This window comes from Kockiozyma suomiensis, assembly GCF_038497685.1.
Source record: "Kockiozyma suomiensis strain NRRL Y-17356 unplaced genomic scaffold V2V93scaffold_2, whole genome shotgun sequence".
NCBI classification, from domain to species: domain Eukaryota; kingdom Fungi; phylum Ascomycota; class Lipomycetes; order Lipomycetales; family Lipomycetaceae; genus Kockiozyma; species Kockiozyma suomiensis.
The window spans coordinates 540,635-564,807 of record NW_027117665.1 but is presented as its reverse complement, the minus strand read 5'-3'; the positions used below and the strand labels follow the sequence as shown (position 1 = coordinate 564,807).

The following is a 24,173-nucleotide window of genomic DNA, read 5'->3' as shown; positions in this document are numbered from 1 at the left end:
GCCAGGAGCGAAACCTTAACAAGTCCCCTGCGTCCATTTTGCAGTACATGGAAATAGGCGCACCAGCACGAAGAACCGTCTTGGTATAGTGACCCATATTCGCAAAACAGTGACGCCTTTACAATGCGGATCGCTCGACATCCCAGCATCAAGCGTACGCTGCGGCCGCGCATGGTATTTTTGATTGCCATCAATGTGTTGTCTGTGCTTGGGTTTTTCGTATGGCGTGAGCGATACGTTACGAAGGAGTCGCTGTTGAACATGATGGACGACCGATTAAAAGCTGTGTTTAGCCCAGAGCGAGAAGTCACAGTATTAGAAAATTCCGCTTCGACAAATTTTACAGGAAAGGCAGCATATGTGACGTCTATCTGCTTTGAGGAAGATGTGGGTAGTTTTCGATGATAGCTTTGCAGGGAGATCAAGACAGCTAATGAAGTGTTCTAGATCACACCGGTTAGAGTGCTGGTACACTCTCTGCAAGAAACTGGAACAATGGCTGATATTCTTGTGATGATTATGTCGCCGATTTCTGATACTAACCGGTCTGAATTGGTCGATCTTGGTGCTAAACTGGTTGATACGAGCATGATCGAACTTGCCATCGATGACTCGCAGAAGTCAAAAGATGAAGAGAGTTTCGAGAATAAGGAGCAAGCAGACGAACTGCTTAAATCTGAAGGTAATTTGAAGCCTGAAGTTGATCCGAAGAAGAGAAGACAGTGCAAGAGCAATTCAATACAAGCATGGCGCTTGATTGAATATGACAGAGTACTTTATATGAGCTCAGAGATGCTTGTTTTACAAAACGTCGACGACATATTCCAAGAGCCGCCGTTTACAACTACACTTGAACTAGGAGGAATCATCGATGAATCAATCATGCTTTTAGAGCCTAGCATGCCAGTTTACAAAGAGCTGAAGAAAGTGATGATCAACACCTGGCACGTGCCTCACGACGTTGGATTCCTCAACTACTTTTTCAAAGATATTCACCCTTTGAATCCGGTATACAACGTAAAGGCAAAGTATGCTGGAACTGACTATAGCCGCTATATTTTCGGCAATGCGCGGATATATAATTACGAGGGCACAATGAAGCCGTGGAGCTTTTGGTATCAGGAGCCAAAAGACTGGCGAAACTCTTTCAACGAGCACATGATATTCCGATGGCAGCAAATGTCGTATGAAGTCAGCACCAAGCTAAAATTAGATAGCCACGACTTGCAAGAGTGGCGAAAAGTTCGCGGATCTAAGGATGTCTGCGAGAATTATCTGGCGAATAAGGTCAGCATGCCGGATAGAATAATGGATAAGTATAGTGTGCTGCTAGCTACGCATTCTTTAAAGCGACAGGAAACACTACCATTTGTTATTAATCAGTTTTTGATGTCTCCACGAGTTGACAAAATCTTTGTAATCTGGCATAACAAAAACATGAAGGTTTCTAGCAATATCAGGCAGTTGCTGAATGAGCACAAAGATACTGTTTTCCTTTTGAATCAGACGGTTGATTCGCTCAACAATAGGTTTAATCCTGTACCTGAACTGCGAACCGGCGCTGTACTTATTGCGGATGACGATGTGTGGACGCCTATGGAGGATATTGATCTAGCGTTTGAAGCGTGGCAGCGGCAGCCTGACTCGCTTGTCGGATTTGCTCCACGTGTTGAGTGTTATGATCCAAAGACGCAAGCATATAAGTACTGTTGGGCATACAAGATGACTCCACCAAGATATTCAATCATACTCACAAAACTCATGTTCATGGATGAGCACTTTTTGTTTTTGTGGCGCTGTGGCTTGCCTGATCATATATTGAAGTATGTCGACGATCTCATTAACTGTGAGGATATTGCGATGAACTTCCTGATGACTGGCGTTACTGGACAGCCACCATTTCACATTGTCACAGATGAGGTTTATGACTTTGGTCTTGACGGTGGTATTTCCTCGAAATCAACTCACTGGCAGGTTCGAGGTGAGTGCATTCAGCGAATCACGGAGCTCTTTGGCCGCAACACATTAAAGAGTGTGAAGGGTAGTTTGGTGCGGTATAAAGAAACCGATTTCTTGAGCACAACATGGGAAAACTTTTTGGGTATGATTAGAGACAAAGAATCCCGCGAACAGAGCTTTCTTGAAGTTCAAGATGAAGGTTTTGAGGAGTCAGCACTCGCGAACGATTGGGGGAGTCCACCTTCACTTGCTAATCTTGGGCATTAGAAGGGAGCATTTCTGCTTATGTCGTTGAGATATAGGCTGCATGATTTGTAGCAAAGGTCTTTGTAATCGTGTACCATAACTATCAGAGCATTTTGTGTGCTATTCTTGAGCTGCAAACTGGTATATATTGATATTATTTTTATCATTGGTCAAGAATTTTTCTCTCGACAAAGTATCACTCTTGGCTTCCTTCAATATTTTACTGGTGCTTCCTTGGTGCCGGGCGCGATTTCTGTCTTGTAATTATAGAATAGTAAGTTTGACTCTGTAAAATTAAATCATGTTAAAAAAAAATCTCCTCTATTATTTAACACTGAAAGAAAGTAGTAAGGCGATAGCATCGTAGATTGGCTCGAAGCTACACAAATTACACGCACACAGTCAACTAGCTCTTTACTTTACGCTGAGAAAGACGGATGTGGCCATCAGAGATATATTATTCGTTATCGCTAGAGTTTCTAAACTCAGTTTCTTATTTCCAGCACAGTGCCGGTTGACAAACTCAACGTTTCTACTAGTATGCTAATGACACATTTGGGTACGCATATATTTAAGATTAATTCGGCAGTCGCATCGCGAACATGGAATTCGTAGGTAGACGCTTGTATTTTCAGTAGATGTCTATTCGCTCAACTTAAATTAATTTATAGATATGTATATGCGTATCGAGCACACTGACTGTCGTTCTTAGCTATGTATATCCGCTGTCATTTTGAACAATGAAAATTGGTCGCACAGCGTTGATTCATGATCCAAACGAACTGGTAGCACCTTAATATATCGGTGACTAAACTAAAGGATCTTTGAGATGATCGATATCGACTGACGAAAATGATGAATCTTACAAAGTTAAAAAAAAGTACGGAATAAGACGGTAGCTGTGAAATGTTTACTGGTATGTTGTTTATCACTAAACCGGTTCCTTGGTGACTGATAAGTATGTTCGCTAACGAAGTCTATGACGCAATATCTCAGATGCTTAGAATCTAGAATCAGACCTTGACTTTAAGCAAGCCAAAAACAGCAGGCTGTAGTACCTCTATCAGTATCATCAGAGACCTAATTGATACCACCTTTTTATTTAACAAACAAATACCAGTTCAATAGGCTGATACATTTCGTAGTGCCTGCTCTCACTTGTCCAGGGTGGTGCGGCTCAAGAACTAGGAAATGGAAAAGGGCTAATCCAATTCATTCGCATGCCACAAGTTCCAGTTTCGACGCCGCGCAATCAGTCTCAATCTCTACCCAAGTCAGTCATTTTCTGCGGCACTTCTCTCTTCCCACTCGCCACTCGCCATCTGTCACTTTTCCTATTTCTCTTGTTTATTTCATTATTTGACAACTCGTGTTCTGACAGTGTCTACCTTTGCTTGCAATTCTTCGAGATGGACTCTCACGGCAGCACGCGTAAATCGTTAGCTGCTGCGCGGTCGTTCTCTGTCGAAGACGCCGAGCAGGAGCTGGATATCGATCGTGCAACGTCTTCGAATCGCGCAAGGCAGCCACTTTCTCGGAGACGCAATAGACAGCGACCTTCTCTGGCTGAAGTTCATTTCAATGACGACCCCTCGCTTGGCGCTACATCTACCCCAATACTGGAGTCTCATCTGACAGTCCACCATCATCATGACCGTAGCGTGTCGCCCCGTGGCCGTCAACATTTCGAGGATGAACCGTCCGACAGTCTCACTCCAGAGGATGGCAGCTTTCCTTTTCCTGAGCAAGACGAGAATGAAGACGATGATGGCGATGACTCTGGTAGTACTCTAATTCACACAACTGACAATGATGAGTTTGACGATTCATCCGACACGGCTTCGATCGAGTCCTTCACACTGCGCGAGCGTCAAGACGCCATCAACGAGACTCATCCGTTTGGTATCCGTATCTGGAAGCCCGCTCTTTACAAGAAATCTCGTTCTGTACAGCGCATCGCTGAAGGCGATATCCATGCCGCCCCAGGCAAAAAAATCACATGGGTTGTCTGGTTTGGTAATTATTTTTATTCGCTACTTTTTGGCGTGCCGTTATGGTTTGTCACTATGCTCGGCTCAAGTGTATGCTACGGCTTTTTCCCTTGGAGCCGATCAGCGAGAGAATACGGCCACGCTTTCTACGATCTCGCCAATTATTTGATTTTCCCCTTTGGAAAATTTGTACAGCTTGATCAGGATGGTCGTTATGCGCTGGAAGACGAAGGTGAGGGTCGCAGTTTGGGCGAGTATGAAGAATGGCGGACAGGAAATGACCGTGGGAGACTTTTCTTTGGTCCTTCGTCGCGTCGTAACGCTGCTCGTTCGCGCCGTGCTACCTCTTCTAGCTTAGAGCCCATCAGCGAGAGCGATAACTTATTGAGCTCTGCTGGCGAGCCTAATGATGGCGAGCCATCTTCCGCTGCCTCGGATACCGCATCATTGAATGACTCTCTCGAATCTGGGCTATTGTATCCCAAGCGACGATTGTTTGGACGTGGAGACTGGAATGTTGGCCGAGTGGTGTTTTATATCTGGTTTTATCTTTTTGTCTTTCCGGCTCTTATTTTTGCCGCTGGAGCATGCTGGTTCCTAGTGTTTGCTATTCCTATGGCACGTGTCAATGTGCACCTGTGTACTCATCTGCGAAGACATCCCTTGGCGCTTTCGTTCCATTTAGATGGCCCCTTGAGTCGTAACCAAGAGTCACACTCAGACAGTACAGTTTTGCTGTGCACGTACCGTGCGTTTGGCTGGAATTACTACAAATATACCGTTGATGGTACAAACGTATTTTTGATGAATTTGATGTTTGTAGTCGTTTTCACAATTTTTGATCAATATCTTATTGCGAAGGTTCTTGGACCTAGTACTTTCTTCACAACTCCTGGAGTTGTTTTTGTTCTTGCTCTGTTTTCTGTCATTCCTTTAGCTTACTTTATCGGTATGGCTGTTGCCTCAATCTCAGCACAGTCGTCAATGGGAATGGGTGCGGCCATTAACGCTTTTTTCTCTACAATTGTCGAAGTCTTTCTGTATTGCGTTGCTTTAACAGAAGGCAAGGGACGTCTTGTTGAAGGTAGTATTATTGGTAGCATTTTAGCTGGTGTTCTTGTCATGCCCGGAATATCAATGTGTGCTGGTGCCTTGAAGAGAAAGACCCAACGATACAATCCCAAATCTGCAGGTGTGAGCTCGACTATGTTACTTTTTGCAGTTATCGCAGTATTTGCTCCTACCCTGTTCTACCAAATTTATGGATCGGTAAGTAGACCCCATATTATTTTAATTAAGAAATCGGTAAGTGGTCTTATTTAATGATCACTAATTTTTCCTATAGTACCAATTATTTTGTGTTCCTTGTGGACCGCGAGAGGAATATGGAGAGCCCGTAAACGATGACGCGACTTGTCGACGATGCCAGTTCTTTCTCGACCCGATCACAAACGATGACTTTTACCGCTCCTCAGTTAAACCGTTTTCTTATTTATGTGCCGTTCTGCTATTTGTTTCCTACGTGATTGGACTTTGGTTTACTCTCCGTACCCATGCGGCTCTCATTTGGCAAGCTCCTGGCGGCGGTCCGTCGACTTCCTCAGCGCCGGCTGTGCCGGTTGTCGGAGTGCAGGCGGATGGTACCGTCGCCGGTGGCAGTGCGCAGCAATCTAGCGGTGGAGACACCCCGTCTGTACTTCCGGTAAATGAAACTTTTGAAGATTTTGGAAGCAGTAGTTATGCTTATTTGGCCGGTGATGTTAATTCTCAACGCAAGCTTCCCCTTTTACGCCCCCGAGCACCCGAGGTGCAATCGATGCCCCTTGTTAATATCAACACCGATGCGGCTACGAAATCTCCGGCAAGCGAAACGACGACTCCTACGACACCCACCACGATTCCAACTGTTGCCGTCGACGACATCAAGAAGAGCGCAAGTGGAACAACGGCAACAGGCACTATGCTCTCGGTTCCGTCACCTACGACTGCGACATTGAGACGAGGAAGCACCCGAGGACCAACACGACGAGTCAGCTCATCCAGGAACGCGAAAAGTGCAACAATCGATTCTCAAGGAGAAGAAGCGGCTGTACTACATGGCGAAAATGCCGCTGCCGCGGAAGGCGTTTCTGGAGGCGGTCATGACGCCCCTAACTGGAGTAAGTTCAAGAGTAGTGTCGTTCTCCTAGGAGCGACTGTTTTGTATGCTGTGATTGCCGAGATTCTAGTCGACACTGTCGATGTTGTACTTGACTCAGTTGCGATCGATGAAAAATTTTTAGGAATCACTCTGTTTGCTTTGGTTCCTAATACGACTGAATTTTTGAACGCCATCTCGTTTGCCATGAATGGTAATATTGCACTAAGTATGGAAATCGGATCTGCGTATGTGCTGCAGGTTTGCTTGTTGCAGATTCCCGCTCTTATCTTGTTCAGTATCTGGAGCGTGAGTGTGAACGACAACTTAAGAGATTATTCATTTACGTATGTTGATATTTCATTGTGTTTGCTTAAATTTAAAAAGATGCTGACATTGTGCCTTTTCTAGTCTCGTATTTCCCAGATGGGATTTAGTCGTTGTAGTTCTTTGCGTCTTCCTTCTGTCGTATATTTATGCTGAGGGTAGATCCAATTATTTCAAGGGGTCAATTCTTCTTCTGAGCTACTTTGTAGTAATGAGTGGATTCTGGTTCAGTGGCCAGACTGGCGAAGCGCAGCTGTCGTCAATTCCTGGAGACTATATGGGCTCTGATTCTCCTTTTATTGTGCCTGGCGGGTACGTGATATGAACGGTTTTTGTGTTAAATCGCCGCAAAATTAGTTGACGTTGACATCAACTTTCTGCTAAAATTTCTGCGTTTGCAATGAGCCAACTTGGCTTCGTTTGCGCTTATTTTTCATTCTTTGATTTATGTGTCTGGTATATTATTTGGAGTTTCGTCTCGATTAATGATATCATGGGAATTACGAGCATGCCCCAAAATGACTTTCACACAGTCCTAAGGCTCGAGCTCCGGGAGGAGGAACTGCCAAGCGCTGGATATTGCGGCCAAAGGAAGGCCTGTACACGCTGATACGCGCAGATATCGCATTTTGTTTTTAGCTCTTTCTTTTTTATTTTTGGTTTTTTCGTTTTTTTACGTGGTATATACATAATATTCCGTTTGATATAATGGTATCCTACTTTTAATCTTGTTCATATGAAATTAATACAGCTATAAACTTCCGAGTAGAATGCTAGCGCTAAAATAAGCGCTCGTTGGGTTCAATCTAATGGTTACGGAATTATAGAACTATGTTGACGGAGAACCCTGAGTGTCACTTATCGGCCCTGTTTCACTATGAATTGCCGATAAACACCTACCCGCCTGTCTGACACCTACCCGCCTGTCTGTAAATGATTTGACTAAAATGAAGGCATTAATCTATATATTGGCTCGAAAATTGATATCGGCCGCGAATGAATATTGTTTATATTAAAGGTTTATAAGCTGGAGACAGATTCTACGCTGTATGAACTTCAGCGAGTATGCTGTACCGATCTCTAAACTTTGGACGTAAACTTTTTTGCAAATACAAGAAGCCAATTCTCTCTTGACAATATTCAAAATCGCACTATCAGCAAATTGGCCGACGTTCTCGCTTATTTTTCATCAATTCTTTTTTAATTTTTGTGTTTTTGCAGGCGTGGTGTTGGCAGTGCGTCTATACAGGGGCGCTTCCACAATCATCTGCTTGTTGCTTGACAACGGTTCACCGCCGAGTGACCTCGTACAGCCTTTACTTGCTGTACCATAAGAATAACTAAATAATCAACCTTTGCCAACTGGGATCAGAATGTTTCAACTAAGGAGTCTCAGAGGCTGTCCCATGCTTTAATACTCGATTTCGCACATGTTCTGTGGCCATGCTCTCTTATGATCCACCGTCAATACCCAATTGCTTTGCTTAATGTAACTGAATATGATCCGTGGATCGTATGGCTTCGATATTTTGTATTAGACGAAAACTTTTTGTCTGATTTTCTGTCTGAATTTTTATCTGTGAGGCTAGTGTAATCGATTTTGGCCGTTCACTGTCGCGATCCTCTTTTATTTTCTGTCTCCCTAATTCTCTCCTACCCCTCGTTGTCTCACTTCATTGTCTCTCGATAGCTCTGTCTAATACTCAGGTTGGTCTGATCTCCAGTTTTTTTGTTGTCAGAAGCGAAATTATTCTGTCTAAAGACTAGTCTCTTACTTTCATTGAGACACGCTTGGCTGGCTGTATTTACATTTTTTTTTTTGGTCTTTTGGGCTATTGATATAAACCTACTATATTTGCCTTTCTTGCCCATGTCATTCATGCTGATAAGCTGCAAATTAAGATGAGTCTTCCTGCGTATACTCTATGCTATGAACCTCTCTTCGACGGGTTCGCTTCTGACTATAGCTGCAAATGCAAAAATATAGGTCCTTTATCATATAAGTGCTGAGAGTGAGCTCATGAAGCTCTTCATTTTGAGAGTTGAATCTGATTTTCGGTTTCGGGTCGTTATGATAAAGATATTGACCAACATTCCAGGAAAAAAAATCTAGAGGCTCTGAGCTCTTTGGCCTTTTCGAATTTCTGTAATGGCAGAAATACAATTTTGACTGACCAGACAGTTGAGGTTTTTGAATTTGGAAGGCACAGTTCTTGGAAACAGGCCAATTAATAAGCATTTGGTTTAGTATGTTTGAAGCAGAGATAAAGATTAATGCATACTATAAGCATGGTAACAAGTACAAAAACGCCGGATATTATAAAGTCCAATACATTTGTACTGTATAAGATCAAAACAAGCTTTCCCAACCCATACTCCATTCCTGCCCAATCCCGCACTGATAAGCACACAGAAAATAATAACGTCGTTTTCTCTCTTTAGAAAACTTAACTTAAAATAATTCACCAGGTATTACTTCTGTTGTAGTTCCGCCAATATCTCTCGAAGCTCTTCATTTTTCTTTTCGACAGCTGTAATGAAATCAATAACATGCGAGAGTACCGTACTTTTACTGAATCCTCCCGCACGCAGCACTGGAACAATATGAGATAATTCTTCGAAGCCCTGCTTTATAACATCGCGACGCTTCTTCTCTGAGGAAATATGATTCTTTCGTCGCTGCGCATCTGTAAGGAGCTCTCGATTATCTCGCTCAGTAAACGACGAAACAGATTGCGAGCGTGCAGCATGACTACCTGACACTTGAGAAGAAGAAGGTCGCTGAGGCCAAGAGTCAGAGTGAGCACTGGTTAAATCGGCAATTGCGCCAGAGGTTGACCGTCCTCGCGATTTTTTAGACACAGGAGCTGTTGCTAACGGAGAATATAAGTGATCCTCGCTTTTGACTTCCGGTAGATTCGCAAGTGAGGAAGTTCTTTTCCGATGATGATGATTATGATGCTGCTGCGACGGCAAGTATGAATTTCCACTCGTCGTGCATGGTGAGATAGGTGAGGCGGCTGCCGATTCTGAAGAAGACGATACCGCGGGCATAGGCATAACTAATGCCTCTCTGTCGCAAACACTAGGGCCAGAGTGGATCCGGTGACGCGCCGATTCAAATTCATTTTCTCGTTCAATAGACCATGACGTTCCTTCTTGACTCATTTGTCTGAGGATTTCAGATGCGGCCGCTTCGTTTCTATTTGGGTGATCGTCAGCAGTGCCAGTTTTCATATGGCTTGGAGTCGAGGACTCGATTTGCGAAGAAGTGCTAAATGATGACACCTCTCCACTCGCCTTGAATCCTGTTTGAGAGAACTGTGGATCGGATCCAAAAGCAAGTCCCTGTTGCCTATGCACTGCACGAAGCAAACTTGCCCGATCTTCAATCGTTATTTGTCCTGTCCTCCATTTGTTAATCAACGAGCCAGGGGGCTCTTCAGACGTGGGAGAAATGAGTGGTAATGACTGCGGCATAAGACTTAAATGTCTGGGATCACCCTGTATAATTTTTTTCCGGTCTGAAGAAGTGTTATAGGTTGAGCGACTCGGCACTGACCGCAGAGAAAAAGAAGGCGATTCTGACAATAAAGGCAAAGTCTGCTGTTGATCCAAGGATGGATGTCCAGTCATGACAGGAGATAGCGATGCTCGATTGCTGGCATTTCGAGATATATCTTCAGTCTTGCCGGGCGAAGTAGCTGAGGTGGACAAAGAGGCATTTGAAGAAGAGCCGGTGGAAGGCTGTTGATGTGGCCACGGCACGAGGTCCTCCGGTAGGACCGGGTCGAAAATGAAATCAGAATCTAAGGCGATCTTGTCAAGAAAGATGGAGTACGCCAGACTCTCGCGATCGTCCAGCAATGGTACAGATAAGCCGGCAGGCAGTGGAGGTGGCGGCGGTGGCAGTAGAGACGACGGGTCTATCGGCGGCGACTGGCCGCTGCTTCTTCTAAGATTACTTGATAGCTGCGAGAGTAATTCGATGTGAGCAGAACGACTAGACTGTAGAGAGTCATCCTCTGGAGTAGGGGTCATCTTGGAAGGGACGTGCGCGTCCTTGACGACTGTCGGATTAGCAAGCATGTATTCTGCTGAAGTCATCGCCTGGGAAAAAAGACGAGCATCCTTTGACCGCTTGATGCCGGTGCTTAAAGCCTGAAAATGATAAATAAATGCCGGTAACACACAAAGACCGGGCGCCTGCAGTGTGTTGATGGAGAAAGAAAAGGGAGTGAAATGTATTAACAAAAGGAAGAGCAAACAGGCTTCGCGAGAGTGTCACAAGACGAGCGGCACCGCCACGTGCATGTGCAAAGGTGGTGGTGGCTGGTAAACCCTTGCCACCAAGCGGACCGTGCGGCTTTGTTCGCTCGAGCTAAGATTTCGGTGCCTCCTTGTGGCCCAATGCAGAACGAAAGATCCCTCACCGAGTAAATGCCCTATTCGGCAGCACAGATACTGAATGGTAAAGAATAAGATAACGCTTTTTAAACTATGCTGCAATGTAAAGTGACGAGAAATTGTTTGTGCCATGATGGCACGATCGGACATCTGGGCTCGGCTTTTCTTGCCAGCCTTCATCATGCGGTTCTCGGTATCGACTGATATCAATTCATCTATATACCTACATCCTAAATGCGGCTAATGCTACAAAGATATATAAATGAAAAGCAGTAAATGATGATCAGAGAATCAGTGTGTAAACCTTGCATATCATCGTAAAGCAAAGCGAGAAGGTAGGAGATGTAGCTTCGTAGCTGGATAATCAGTTCCAATGATCTACAATATAATTACCAAGAAGACAACAATAATATTTCATGATATAGTCTGTCTCAAAACTGGAAGTATGGTTCTGTTTACTTTGCTTGAATTTTGTCGATCTGTAGCATCTTCTCAGCCATTGATATAAATTTAATATGACGACCTATCTCGGCCTGACTCTATTTATTTGGCCACGCCTTGCATATTTATTTCCAAATTTGACCATTCTCGTTAATTAGAAATGAACTAGTCTTCATCTACACTGGCACACCGATTGCATGATTGGTCATCATCAATATTCAACCTTTATTCTATATGCTAACTCGCCTATTTATCAGGCTTCCCCTCTCTGCAGCCGAGCTTATATAACTCTTACCCCGCAAGTCTCCACCAGCCATCAATCACATTCTCGGAGCAGAACGCCCGAATACCGATACAGATACCGACATTGGTTGATCGCTTATTTCCCTTGTAAACAGTCATTTCCATGTTTTCCGCATAGTAGCCGAATTTGTTAGCCTCTCGCCAGCCCGCGGGACGGAGTGAGGGTGACTGAACTCGCGCCACTTCCTACCGCAATAGGGGGCACTGCTGCGCTGGAAACAGCCGCCTCTGCAAAATTCTTCGGCGGTCGATCGTACGACAAAACTCTGGAGAAATAAAATGGTTTGTCGTGTTGTAGAGAAAAATCCTACATCGCGGCAATCCTGTTAGTCACATATTCGCTTCCAAGAGAGTACAAAACGCATATTACTTACAACGCGTTCCTCATTTAAACGGTTAAAACTCGAAAATTTTACCCAGTTCAACCGGTTATGACGGCCACGACCAGAAGACTTGATTTCAAGCTCCTGTAGAAACAAATATTTAGCTACTGGCGCTTGTGATTCAATTCTTATGTGTCCATCCATAGACATAATCCACGTTCCCCGAAACATATCCCGACGCATTAAATGCCTATGAAACTCTGACACCACCTCAACAGGCTCTCGAGTTGTGAGATGAGTTATACAAGTTCCATCGGCATAGAAACGAACTTGATAAGAAAGTTAGCGCATAAAAAATTGGCACACTCTTAAGTTGGAGATTATTAAATACATACGATATCGATAATAAGTAACTATATGGATCGGAGCATTCCATGAATCTGAAATACCGTAACGATGGTAATTGCAAGTGCTTATATAGATACCATTAAACTGAACACGGGGTCGCTCCAAGAACATTCGCCGCCAGTCATCATTCCATAGTGTCACGGCCTCATACTCATCCACCTTCTCCTCGTAGTGCATACGAGGGTACTCTCTCATACATAGAGCTTTCCATAAAGGCACATCGCTATATCCCAAAAAGGCTAGCTTTCGACATGCATAAGTTGCTCTAGTAAATGAGGAAAGGTCGCTCAAAGCAAGAGTTCGGAGAATCGCAGATGTCACTTCATTGGGCATGTTAATTAGAGGTGACGGTAAGTCTTCGTCTTCTGGCAAAGCTTCAATGTTGGAATAGTCTGATAAAATCGCTGCCGGTCTTTCGCCCGGAAGAGAAGAGGTAGCCTGTTTCTTTGACGGCGATGGCACCCGCTTGAATGAACTTGCCGGAAAATGTTTGTTCTTGTACAATTTGTCTACTGCATCATCCAGCTGGTGGATTGTCAGCCTGGTCTCTCACACTAACAAACAAAAAGAATTCTCACTCTAAATGCTTGTCTATAAAATTTTAGCGCATCAGATAAGTTTCCGACGCGCTCCTTTTCAACCGCAAGCTCATACACCATCAAAGCTCTCTGGGCTCGACTCAATTCTGAACCAACGCCTGATTCTGCAGCCAGCAGATTCTCCGAGATATCAGCATAATCCATAGGAAGTTCTGCAGCTGGCGAGTCAGTCTGCCGCTCATCTCTATCTCTCCGGGGTAAACGTCCCTCAGTATTTTCAGTCTCAGAGACGACTACATCCAAAGACTCCGCTGGCTTTTTGACGGCCACTGCTGACGTGTTTGTAGCAGCCTGCAGCTCAAGTTCTAAACTCAAATCCATCTGTGTAATTGACTGCACTAACTCCTCAGTAGATGACCCTAAATCGTTTTCTGAAAGCTGTTCTTCATAACCGTCAGTAACGCCTCCAGCCTCGACATTTTGCTCTTGCTCAGTATCCAAATCATCCGCTTCTAATGCGCAAATTTCAGCAGTAAAACCTTCTTTTATATCTTTGATAGCGGTACTGCTCTCGGCTGGCGACGACTCAGTCGCTTTACTTTTGCCTTTGGACGCTGTAGATGGCACAACGCGAGCTATTCGTTTTCGCGCTTGAACCTCTTTTTCCCACTCGCTTCTGAACTTAGTGAGTTCATCCGTGGAAGATTCCATTGTAGATGGTTTTGCTAATTAGTAGTGGTATTCCGTTGCGTGAGTTATTGATCCTTAAATTGTTCCAATCTGAATTTAAGCGATATCGGCCTTCGGCTCTATATAGAACTAGCACCACCAGAGTTCAAATTGTACCAAAAAGCTTTCACCTCACATCAAATACATGGCGTCACGCGATGTATAAACTATTCTCCACAGCAGAGTGCTTCGTTGATACTGCACTGCTCAAAATACCGGTTGTGTCAGTCTAGTTGCGAAATATTGCAGTTTGATAAGTTAGGCTTTGATGGAGTTTCTGAGTCACAATGTATCACATGACTAGCTACATAATATGTGATCGGGTGAATGTTCCACACTCCACCACCAAAACCTCGCGCATCGATCTACTGGTCATCGTCCAGCTCCCTACAACCATAAACGAATACTCAGATTAATCTGCATCCGTTTTCAGAATGACAGTGTCGATTGACAGAGTGAGTGGAATTAAGCCTGTAAGTGGATTTTGTCATATATGTCGGCCTCCTCGTGGTCAAAAGTGAGCAGTCAGTAGCTTGCTAACACGTCCTCCGCCACATAGTACTACACGCAAAAGATCGAGGAGACTGAGCTTCAAATCAACGAGAAGACTCAGAATTTGCGAAGGCTTGAGGCTCAACGAAATGCTTTGAACACCAAAGGTACGTTATGACGTGATTAATATATTCTGAGTTCCCTGATTCTGACCATTGGCCATCCCGGGATAGTTCGATTACTTCGCGAAGAGCTGCAACTTTTGCAAGAACCTGGGTCTTATGTTGGTGAAGTTGTGAAGGCCATGGGAAAGACCAAAGTGTTGGTCAAAGTGCATCCCGAGGGCAAATATGTAGTTGATTTGTCGCCTGATATCGATATCAAGAAGATCACACCCAGTCTGCGAGTATGTCTTCGATCAGACTCTTACCAACTGCATCAGATCCTCCCGAACAAGGTTGATCCTTTGGTGTCGCTTATGATGGTAGAAAAGGTTCCTGATAGCACCTATGAGATGGTGGGTGGTCTTGATAAGCAGATCAAGGAAATCAAGGAAGTCATCGAGCTACCAGTTAAGCATCCTGAATTATTTGAATCGCTTGGAATTGCGCAGCCAAAGGGTGTTTTGCTATATGGGCCTCCTGGTACAGGAAAAACTCTTCTCGCTCGTGCAGTCGCTCATCATACAGAGTGTAAGTTTATCCGCGTCAGTGGCTCTGAGCTCGTGCAGAAGTACATTGGCGAGGGTAGTCGCATGGTTAGAGAACTCTTTGTCATGGCTCGTGAGCATGCTCCTAGCATCATCTTTATGGATGAGATTGATTCTATTGGATCTAGCCGTGTAGAGGGAAACAGTGGCGGTGATTCAGAGGTCCAGAGAACTATGCTGGAGCTTTTGAATCAGCTTGACGGCTTTGAGTCCAGCAAGAACATCAAAGTCATCATGGCTACGAACAGATTGGATATCCTGGATCCTGCCCTTCTTCGTCCCGGTCGTATTGACCGAAAGATTGAGTTCCCACCACCCACACTTGAAGCGCGCACGGATATTTTGAGAATCCATTCTCGGTCAATGAACTTAACCCGTGGCATCAACTTGCGGAAGATTGCGGATAAGATGAATGGATGCTCTGGTGCGGAAGTTAAGGGAGTCTGCACTGAAGCGGGTATGTACGCTCTGAGAGAAAGAAGAATTCACGTTACTCAAGAGGATTTTGAGCTTGCTGTCGCGAAGGTCCTGTCACGAAACGATGAGGGAGAGATATCACTGAGAAAGTTGTTCAAGTAGTATATTACATCGACTCAACTGGTACTATATCAGGCTTTGATTTCTTTCGATTGTGCATTACGGATATTAATATTTATCAAGATAGTTGATTTTTACTTCAGCACTTCATTATTATTATATTATATACTAATCTGTTATAGCATCAAATCTATAGAACAATTCAAAAACGCCTTAATCCCAAGCCAATATTTAATCATAACGATCCCAATGCTGAACCTGTATATCTACAACTTATACCAAATAACGAGATAAATTTTATTTATGTCAGTTGTAAAATCTGACAGTGGCCAATATCTCGTATACTTAATAACTTTCGATGCTCAAGTGCTGTTACCTCCTGATTCAGGAGATAGGAGAGTAAAGTACTATATGGATAAGCTCGATAGGACTTGATCAATGATAGGATTTGGCCCAACATTTAATCGAGTCAGTTCATCTTTGATCTTCTGTTTGTACTCTCCGATGGCAAGAATTGTGTAATCAAAACTTTTTGTGACATCACGCATATACCGGACCGCATATTCTTTAATAGTTCTGTCCGTTGAGTGCTGCTTCAAAATATCTTGATAGACAGTGTGGATGTCAGCTTTCTGCCACATGGCAAAATAAAGATAAAATAGAAGTAGATAAAAAAAAAGGAAGTCTTACTGTGCATTTTTCTACTCGAGCCGTCATTTTTTATGCAGTGGATGATTGGAAAAGAGAACTTTCCTTCAGTTAAATCTTCACAGAAACCTTTGCTTTTTGAGTACTATAATACCCAGCTCATTAACATTGGTATCCACAAGCATATTTAACAAATTTTTAGTCTTACCTGATCTGATTGCAGGTTCAAGTAATCATCTCGAATTTGGTATAAAATTCCAATAAGATTTGCAAGATCTACGAAATCGCTAAGCCATACTTGTTAGGTCTAAATTGTGTACGTAAACTTGAAAGACACGTTTACTTACTGACTGGTTGGTGACTCTGCTTGCAAGAGCCGAACGGCTAATCTGAACAAACCACCAGTTTCTTAAGAATGAGTTAGTTAGAATATCAAATTGCAGAGATATTGACTGCCCATACTGTTCTTGACCATCGCTATATATTCTTCTTCTGTAGGGCAGGCAAGAGAATCACGCCAGAACAACTCCAAGCCTTGGCCTCTGTGCAAATTAAGCATCTCCTCTAATTCCGTAAACGATGTTAAAAAGGGTTCCTCAAAACGATTCAAATTTCTCTGGGTTATACCTGTAAATATTTGATAAATCGCCGGATTGTTCAGTTTTGTCAACGCTTGCAGCGCTACGAAGTAAGCGTAGTTTGCAGAATTAATAGTTTGGGGTATGCCATATATGTTGTGCGCCACCGGAAATCCTCTTCTTAATACAGCAGAGTCTTCGATATCATCGATTCTTGTCGTTTAGTAAGCTCATGAAATTAATCAAATAGGGCGTACTTACAATAAGGATGCGGAGTGGAGCCGTGAAATCACATTACCAATGATCTCTGTCGACGACTCTGGCACTTGCAGCCATATATTGAAACCATCAACCAGAACACGTCTAAGATCTTTTCCCGGATGCGATTCGAGGTAAGAAAACGGTCTGAGAACGATCTGTACAGAAGAAAAGAGTGTTAGGAACGGTGAATAGCGGCTGCACGTGGCAAGATCGAACGGGTACACGTACCGCTTCGTCCTCCGAGCTCCACATGTCGCCCGTGCTCATGACAAGGGTGGATGCCAGTAGACAGATCTGTAGACTATGGGGACAATCAGAGCGGAAGGGTGGGGAGGCACGAGAGCAAAGCTGTCGGAGAGGAGAGGATATTCATGTGCTTGGTCGCGCAACCTGGTAAATGACGTCGACAGAAAGCGTTGGCTTACGCACGGCCGCTGCCTGTGTCTTATATCCTCATATTCCCCTGATCTGTAATTTATCACAACCACCCATTTAATTCTACAAATGCCTCTGTTCTCACGATAAATATTGTAATACTTCCATGTCATGGAAAGTTCATTGTTTCTATGCCAAAATGCGAGATTATCCAAATGCAACTATCGACCTTTATGCACAAATAATATTTAAGATTTTGTATTCTTTCATCTCGCCTCCAGCTTCTTTCGTCTCTTAGCTCGATCTTTACGCGGATTGCGATTAGTTTTAGCAGTCAAGTCCGCCGTGATTAGCGAGTTATCCGACTTGCTCCACGGCGTGCGGTGAAGATCAGCAACCAGCCTATATGCTTCTTTTTCAGAGGCTAAATGTACGGCATATCGCTTCCCGATTGACATCCTAAATCGTAACAGTAGCCGTCAGCATCCACCATGACAAACAATGCAGCAAATTTGAGCAATCCTGACTGAATTTTGGACTTACGGGCTGAGTTCAAGAACACTTCTTGAATGATCTGAGGCCAGATGGTAACCCCATAAGCGATTCAGAACATCTTCCCTCTTGGCTGAAGACGGAATCTCGCTCAATATCACGACGCTTGTTTGAGCGGCAAGAAAGCGTCGGCCAATAAGCTCCCGAATTTCGCTTGGAATACCCGGTACAAAATGAGACTTGAGCAAACGCCCGTACAGTGTTGCCTCCATACATGACTCCCGAAATGCAACAGCCTTGGCCGCAGTACCAAATTTTAAGTAGTATCCGTTTCGCGGCACCATTCTAGAATCTCTATCTCGGTAGACTAAATAATAACATAAAAAAATAAGTGTCTGCAATAGCTAATAAATTCAAATATGCATACATCGAAATTTATGATTAGATCGAGACAAACGCGCAAAATCTGTAACTTGGAGAAAGGGAATGGCTGTAGGAAAATAGAGTGTATCAGTTGGTTCACTCATAACTGCTCAAAATCAAAGATCAGCGCTAAGTATAGTAAAGAAATCTGATAGGGACTGAAAACTCACATCTCATAGTTGATGTCCGTAGCGATGCATTGTACGCATGTTCATCTATATAATCGTATGAAATCAAGTCTCGCACATATAATTCGAGTTCTGTAGGTATTGTCTCGCCAGATTCATGTATCTCTCGTAAAAACTCAGGAAAATACTCCAAATCGTCTAAACTTTCCACTATCGTTTCTTCTTTGACCGCATCGTGATAATTTGCATCTTGATCACCAGAGACTTTGTCTTCGTCCTCAGACGGTTTCGCTCGCCTACGAGCAGCAATGAGGTCTACTAAGTCAGCTATCGAAAGATCGTTGCTTTGAGCTTTAGACTCGATATTGCTATCTTCTTTGACATTTGAAAATCTGGCATATAATTTCTTTGCCAGCTCTTGAATTGTTGTCTTTCGATATTCTTTTTGCCGTAGTTGTCCTTCACTGAGAGCCAGCCATTTCTCATACTTCATTTGTCTTTCTCGGCTTGTATTCTCTGAAACCTCATGTATCTCGTCCACTGAATGCGAATCAGCATCGCTTATCGTACAGTCAGTTGCAGCCAAAGGCTTCTTCTCTTTGTTTGAGACGTAAGAGCAGCTGCTGAATTGGCAACTTCTAACTGGATGTAGGGACCGCCGCCAAGCCAATAGTCTCTCACAAGGACGAATCCATAGCTTTGTGAAGATCATATATGATTAACTTGCACTAGACAACGAGACTATCGGCGGTGTCAACATGAAAAATAGTCCGCATTAGCATCAGCTTCTACAAGCGCCAAAGAATTGTTGCAACTCACAAATTAGAACCACCATTAACCCTTAACCAATGCCTGATGATTGTAAGTTAAGCCGTGCAAATATTTATCCGATACATAAATTACATATTTCCGTCATTGAAATGCATTTATTACAAAACTAATTCATACTCCAAATTCAATAGTGCATAAATATTCGTCTACAATGCTAAAAAATCCTCATTTAAATCCTCAAATAAAACAGCCTTCTCGCCAAAGTTCTCGCCTGACATCATTCCCGTTCGTCTCACAAGCTGGAAAGATCCGGTTCCAATTCTCATCGGCTGGCCCAAAATGATGCACTCACTGACACCTTCAATCAAATCCGTCTTCATATGAAATGATGCATCAAATAAGTGATCGGTTGTCTTTTCGAAAGAAGCCAACTGCAAAACACTATCTCTCATCTTCGCAAGACCGAAACGCGTAATGCCAAGTACTTCTCCTTTATACGTCATGACATCACCTAGTAATTGAATATGGCGCGGATCAACGTTCATTCCATATTCAGACATCGTGGTAGCAATCTCAGATATAATACTGGACCTTGCCGCTTCGATACCAAGAGTTTGACGCATCTCAAGAACGTGGTTGGTAGTGGTTTGCGTACCGATAACACCATCAGTATTCATCACTGACCGTAAACCGTAGCCTTCTGCCAAGATCTCTTTCTCATTGCTCTTCGCATCAATGTTTATAACAGCTCGCGATATACTTGGCACTCCATGAACAACAATCTTGGGTAATACCCGCTGTAGGTGCTGTAACCGATAAAATACCTCAGCTTCAGATGCGGTTTTGATTTTCTTCCGATCTTTCTCTGTGATATCAGGAACCCCGACACGGATTCTGTCTTTTCCAACAATAGTAACATCTTTCTGCTGGATCTTGAGTTTCGGCGCTTGATATATTGCGCGAGCAACATCCTCAATTTTTATTTCTAATTGTAGATTTTCAATGGTCTTCAAATCAAGACGCACGGCCAGAAAAGCTCGGGACTCTTGATAAACATCCTCGATATAGCAGATAATCTAGCAAATAGGGTCAGCAAACATATATATAAACAACAAAAAAATTGGAGCTTACCTCTTCGAGGTGAGTTTTTTCAATTCGTCCCTTTACCATTCGGGCGGCACGCTCATCGTGACTATTAACTAATGATGCGCGAATAATCGGTGTACTAATAAGTTTAGAAGCATTAATAATTTCTTTGATGCGAGGAACTCCAAGAGTGATATTCATAGATGCAACACCAGCAAAATGGAATGTTTTCAGCGTCATCTGAGTTCCAGGCTCACCAATAGACTGAGCACCAACGGCACCGACAGCAGTACCCGGTTCCACCTTTGACTTTTCGTACTTCATTAAACAATGCCTCAAAAACTCCCGAATCATTTCATCGCTAATCCTCAAAATCTGATTTACGGCTACTTGAGCTACTTCTCGCGCATCTGGATCTTGAAGCTCGCAATTACACTCCGAATCTGTACTGAATAGCATCTTAGCAAGTCCACGACGATGGCGCACATTAGCTAACTCGAAGGCCTTGCTCCGGATAAAGTCGCGAACAGTTTGATAGAATACGCGTTCAGACTCAAATTCGTCCACGTACTCAAGTTTCGATTCCTTTACGCCGTTCTCTTTCTCTAGCAGATATTCGTCTGGCTGAGAAATCAGCTTTTCCAGAGGGGCCAACACCTGATCTGTAGCCAAAATAATTTCATGAGGCATGAGAGGCGAAGAGTCGTTGGAGAATGTGATATTCATAGTATGCGACCAAGTGCGTACAAAATTAACCGGCTTAGCATCACCCTCCATATCCAGCGGATCAAGACGATCACCACCGTACTGGAATTGCACCACTCCACTACTAGAATTACGCACAGTAGAATCGTACTGCATCGACAGATCTTCCAGCGATTTCATCAGGCGGCGAGACATATATCCAGTTTCAGCTGTTTTTACAGCCGTGTCGACTAACCCTTCTCGTCCAGAGATGGCATGGAACAAAAATTCAGTAGGCGAGAGTCCGGAATAGAAAGAATCACGAACAAAGCCCTTGGAAAGAGGTTCCTTGGAATATTTGGGAAAATGCGGAAGTGAGCGATCCTGAAAACCGTTGGGAACACGCTTTCCGGAGATAATCTGTTGGCCGACGCAAGCCACCATCTGAGAAACGTTGATGGTAGAACCCTTGGAACCACAGGTAGCCATAATAAGCGGGGCGTTGGATTTTTCAAGCTCTCTAATACAGATCTCACCAACCTCTTCTCGCACCTTGGACAAAATTCCAGAAATCTCCATCTCGAGAGTTTCTTCTTCGTTACAGCCAGGTTTGGTTTCAAGCTTTCCTTCCTTGTACTTAACAATTAAATCGTCGCAAACAGCATAAGCTGTCTCGACCAAACTATCTTTTTTAGAATTCAGAATTCGACCGGGCGTAACATCATTAATTCCTATTGAGAATCCCTTGTTCCCCAGAAATCGAGAACAAAGCTTGGCCATACGGCTCATCGCTGCAATTGCTTCGTCCGGACCAAAATCGCGCAAAATAACATAAAATACAGATGACTTTTTGCCATCTCCCAGGGTGTTCTTATCCATCGAGCCGCACATCACCTGACTGCCATGAATAACAAGGTATCCATCATTAGGAGACATGTCTGGAGGATATCCTGACGGTGGCGCATGAAAAGTTTTGTTTTTGGACTCCAAGTTAATCAGAATTTTTGACTGCTTGTTGGGTTTGATCAAGGTGCTGAATACCTGTTTACCAGTCCATAGATAAACGGGTTTCATGATTGTTGGCGGAGGCAGATCAATTTGGAGATCACCGTCGGACATCATAGAGCAAAGCATGCAAAACTGTGCCCTATCAAAAAATGCATCTTTGCGAGAAATCAAGAATGAGCCGGTAATGAAGTCCTGAGTAGCAGCAATAATTGGCTCACCGTTCCGAGGAGTGATCAGATTATTTTTAACACCCATCAAATTCATTGCCTCTGTTCGCGCCTCCTCAGTTTGAGGGACATGAAGATTCATTTCATCTCCATCAAAGTCAGCATTATAAGGAGTACAAACACACTCGTTTAATCGGAATGTTCTCCAAGGACGAATTTTTGCAAAATGTGAGAGAATACTGAGTCTGTGAAGTGAAGGCTGACGATTAAAAAGAACAATGTCGCCATCCTCAAGATGGCGCTCGAGGATATCGCCCTCTTGTAAGTTATCAGCGATATGGTTTCGGTTTCCGTACTTTAAATAGCGCTTGCCCTCTTCGTCTTTTTTAATGAGGTAGTTTGCGCCAGGATGAATATCAGGTCCATTCAAAATCCTTTTTTTTAGTTTATCCTTGTTGTATCGGTTGACAGTTTCAGGATAAGTCAGAATTTTTGCAACACGATCCGGCACAGCGACCTCGTTGATCTTCAAATTCGGATCTGGCGAAATAACCGTCCGTCCCGAAAAATCAACTCTTTTTCCCGAAAGATTCCCACGGAATCGACCTTGCTTGCCCTTTAACCGTTGACATAGACCCCGCATAGGTTTAGCCGGAGCCCCTGGTCCTGATGTGCCAGGCGTGTCGCTGTTTATATACATGGCAACGCAAAGTTGTAGGTAATCCCACTGTTCCATTAAATTGACAATAGTCATGCCCTTATCTAACCCAGACCTTATTAATGAACTAGTCCAAACAATATCTGTCAGTTTCACTGTTAAATCGTCTTCGTTGCTCGCGCTCTCTTGTTGTACCGAGGGGCGAATGCACACGGGCGGTGCTGGAACATATTGCCATATAAACATCTCCGGGCGACCCTCCAAAGGATCCATTCCCAGGAGCTCGCAATCAGAAGGAACAATGCGTTTGAAAAGATTAAGCACTTTGAGCGGGTTCATATCATCCATTGCCTTCTTCTGGAACTTTTCGAGGTCAGGAACGAATTCTTTCGCCGAGGCAAACGATTTCTCAAACTCGATTTTCTCTTCGACAATTTGTTTGCCACTCCATCTGAACTTGTCGTGTATAATCTTCAGAGGACCAGCTTTTTTAACGACGCCGTTGACTGCACCACATTTCAAACATCGCCTCTGTTTGCGGCATTGCTCGTTAACTTTTTTCAGAATCTGCATACGTCGAAGGTTATCAATTCCAGGGCGCCGGAGTTCCTGTAAAAATTTCAGGCGGTTGCTTTCGTCGAGTAATATGGCAGCACATTCCTAAATTGTTTGGTCAGTTGCATGCCACTTGTCGAAGACAAGGGAGTAGTAGATTACCTTACAAACATCCTGTAGAATGGAAATGACGTTCTTAAAGTATCCGACATGAAATACCGGGAGTGCGAGTCTGACGTGGCCAAAATGACCTTGACAGGTTGCCAATTTACCATGGCACGTCGAGCACTCTGTTACGTTGCTCGAAATACCCTTGAAGAAAGTCAGAAGAGAAACTCGACCAAAAAAGCAGAACATCAGTATCTATTACCATCCGTCGATCAAGAGCGCCATGCTCCTTTGGTATCCTCCCCTTTTCGAGGTCAAAGAGCTCACGAGTAGATACCTCAATCTCGGCCTGCTTCACAATCTCCTGCGGTGAGAGCACTCCGAAGTGCACAGCCGCGATCCGCTTCGGCGGGGTATCAACGACAGTTTGCTTCATTGATCGTGGTAAGTGCGACCTAGGCCGGTCAGTTGCGGGTTCTTCGCTCTATTATTTGGAAGGAAGCTGTAGGCTTTTTTTTCAGGAAGGTGTTCAGGATGCGATTGGGAAGCCAGAAAAAAGATAGTGGACATCATGAACTGCAACCTGCGGCTCGCCGATTCGGTTTATCTATTTGGTTCAGGATCGGTTTGAAGCGGCTGGTTTGAATGAGTGGCTGGCAGCGCCGCGTGCAGCAGCAGCTACG

At 43.8% G+C, this 24,173-nt stretch overlaps 8 protein-coding genes across 8 annotated transcripts; 3 read left to right on the top strand and 5 right to left on the bottom strand.

Annotated features, from left to right (window-relative positions):
• The first annotated feature begins 28 nt into the window (after positions 1–28).
• Positions 29–2,532, top strand: V2V93DRAFT_364138 (glycosyl transferase family 64 domain-containing protein). The gene is made up of 2 exons (XM_066908780.1): positions 29–387; positions 448–2,532. The coding sequence occupies exons 1-2, from the start codon at positions 124–126 to the stop codon at positions 2,224–2,226; spliced, it is 2,043 nt and encodes a 680-aa protein (XP_066767896.1). The 5' UTR covers positions 29–123; the 3' UTR covers positions 2,227–2,532.
• A 1,082-nt stretch (positions 2,533–3,614) lies between these two features.
• V2V93DRAFT_378119 (Sodium/calcium exchanger protein-domain-containing protein) lies at positions 3,615–6,985 on the top strand (the record flags this gene model as incomplete). The annotated part of the gene is made up of 3 exons (XM_066911942.1): positions 3,615–5,465; positions 5,542–6,680; positions 6,745–6,985. 3 exons carry the CDS (start codon positions 3,615–3,617, stop codon positions 6,983–6,985), a joined length of 3,231 nt encoding a protein of 1,076 aa, XP_066767895.1.
• Positions 6,986–9,015: 2,030 nt separating this feature from the next.
• On the bottom strand, positions 9,016–10,855 carry V2V93DRAFT_117998 (uncharacterized protein). Its single transcript, XM_066906771.1, has one exon. The coding sequence runs from the start codon at positions 10,765–10,767 to the stop codon at positions 9,133–9,135; it is 1,635 nt and encodes a 544-aa protein (XP_066767894.1). The 5' UTR covers positions 10,768–10,855; the 3' UTR covers positions 9,016–9,132.
• A 622-nt stretch (positions 10,856–11,477) lies between these two features.
• On the bottom strand, positions 11,478–13,792 carry V2V93DRAFT_395492 (uncharacterized protein; the record flags this gene model as incomplete). Its single annotated transcript, XM_066912520.1, has 5 exons — positions 11,478–12,118; positions 12,186–12,463; positions 12,530–13,067; positions 13,121–13,318; positions 13,373–13,792. 5 exons carry the CDS (start codon positions 13,790–13,792, stop codon positions 11,942–11,944), a joined length of 1,611 nt encoding a protein of 536 aa, XP_066767893.1. The 3' UTR covers positions 11,478–11,941.
• Positions 13,793–14,154: 362 nt separating this feature from the next.
• V2V93DRAFT_364128 (P-loop containing nucleoside triphosphate hydrolase protein) lies at positions 14,155–15,771 on the top strand. The gene is made up of 3 exons (XM_066908779.1): positions 14,155–14,283; positions 14,370–14,469; positions 14,536–15,771. The coding sequence occupies exons 1-3, from the start codon at positions 14,245–14,247 to the stop codon at positions 15,588–15,590; spliced, it is 1,194 nt and encodes a 397-aa protein (XP_066767892.1). The 5' UTR covers positions 14,155–14,244; the 3' UTR covers positions 15,591–15,771.
• Positions 15,772–15,955: 184 nt separating this feature from the next.
• Positions 15,956–17,302, bottom strand: V2V93DRAFT_389903 (isoprenoid synthase domain-containing protein; the record flags this gene model as incomplete). Its single annotated transcript, XM_066912378.1, has 8 exons — positions 15,956–16,152; positions 16,239–16,341; positions 16,405–16,483; positions 16,544–16,604; positions 16,659–16,760; positions 16,824–16,987; positions 17,036–17,190; positions 17,264–17,302. 8 exons carry the CDS (start codon positions 17,300–17,302, stop codon positions 15,956–15,958), a joined length of 900 nt encoding a protein of 299 aa, XP_066767891.1.
• Positions 17,303–17,473: 171 nt separating this feature from the next.
• V2V93DRAFT_117991 (uncharacterized protein) lies at positions 17,474–19,250 on the bottom strand. The gene is made up of 3 exons (XM_066906770.1): positions 18,496–19,250; positions 18,330–18,434; positions 17,474–18,269 (listed from the first exon to the last, which is right to left on the bottom strand). Exons 1-3 carry the CDS (start codon positions 19,163–19,165, stop codon positions 17,950–17,952), a joined length of 1,095 nt encoding a protein of 364 aa, XP_066767890.1. The 5' UTR covers positions 19,166–19,250; the 3' UTR covers positions 17,474–17,949.
• Positions 19,251–19,359: 109 nt separating this feature from the next.
• On the bottom strand, positions 19,360–24,170 carry V2V93DRAFT_364117 (uncharacterized protein). Its single transcript, XM_066908778.1, has 4 exons — positions 23,753–24,170; positions 23,545–23,694; positions 20,356–23,487; positions 19,360–20,300 (listed from the first exon to the last, which is right to left on the bottom strand). Exons 1-4 carry the CDS (start codon positions 23,924–23,926, stop codon positions 19,431–19,433), a joined length of 4,326 nt encoding a protein of 1,441 aa, XP_066767889.1. The 5' UTR covers positions 23,927–24,170; the 3' UTR covers positions 19,360–19,430.
• Between the last annotated feature and the right edge of the window lie 3 nt (positions 24,171–24,173).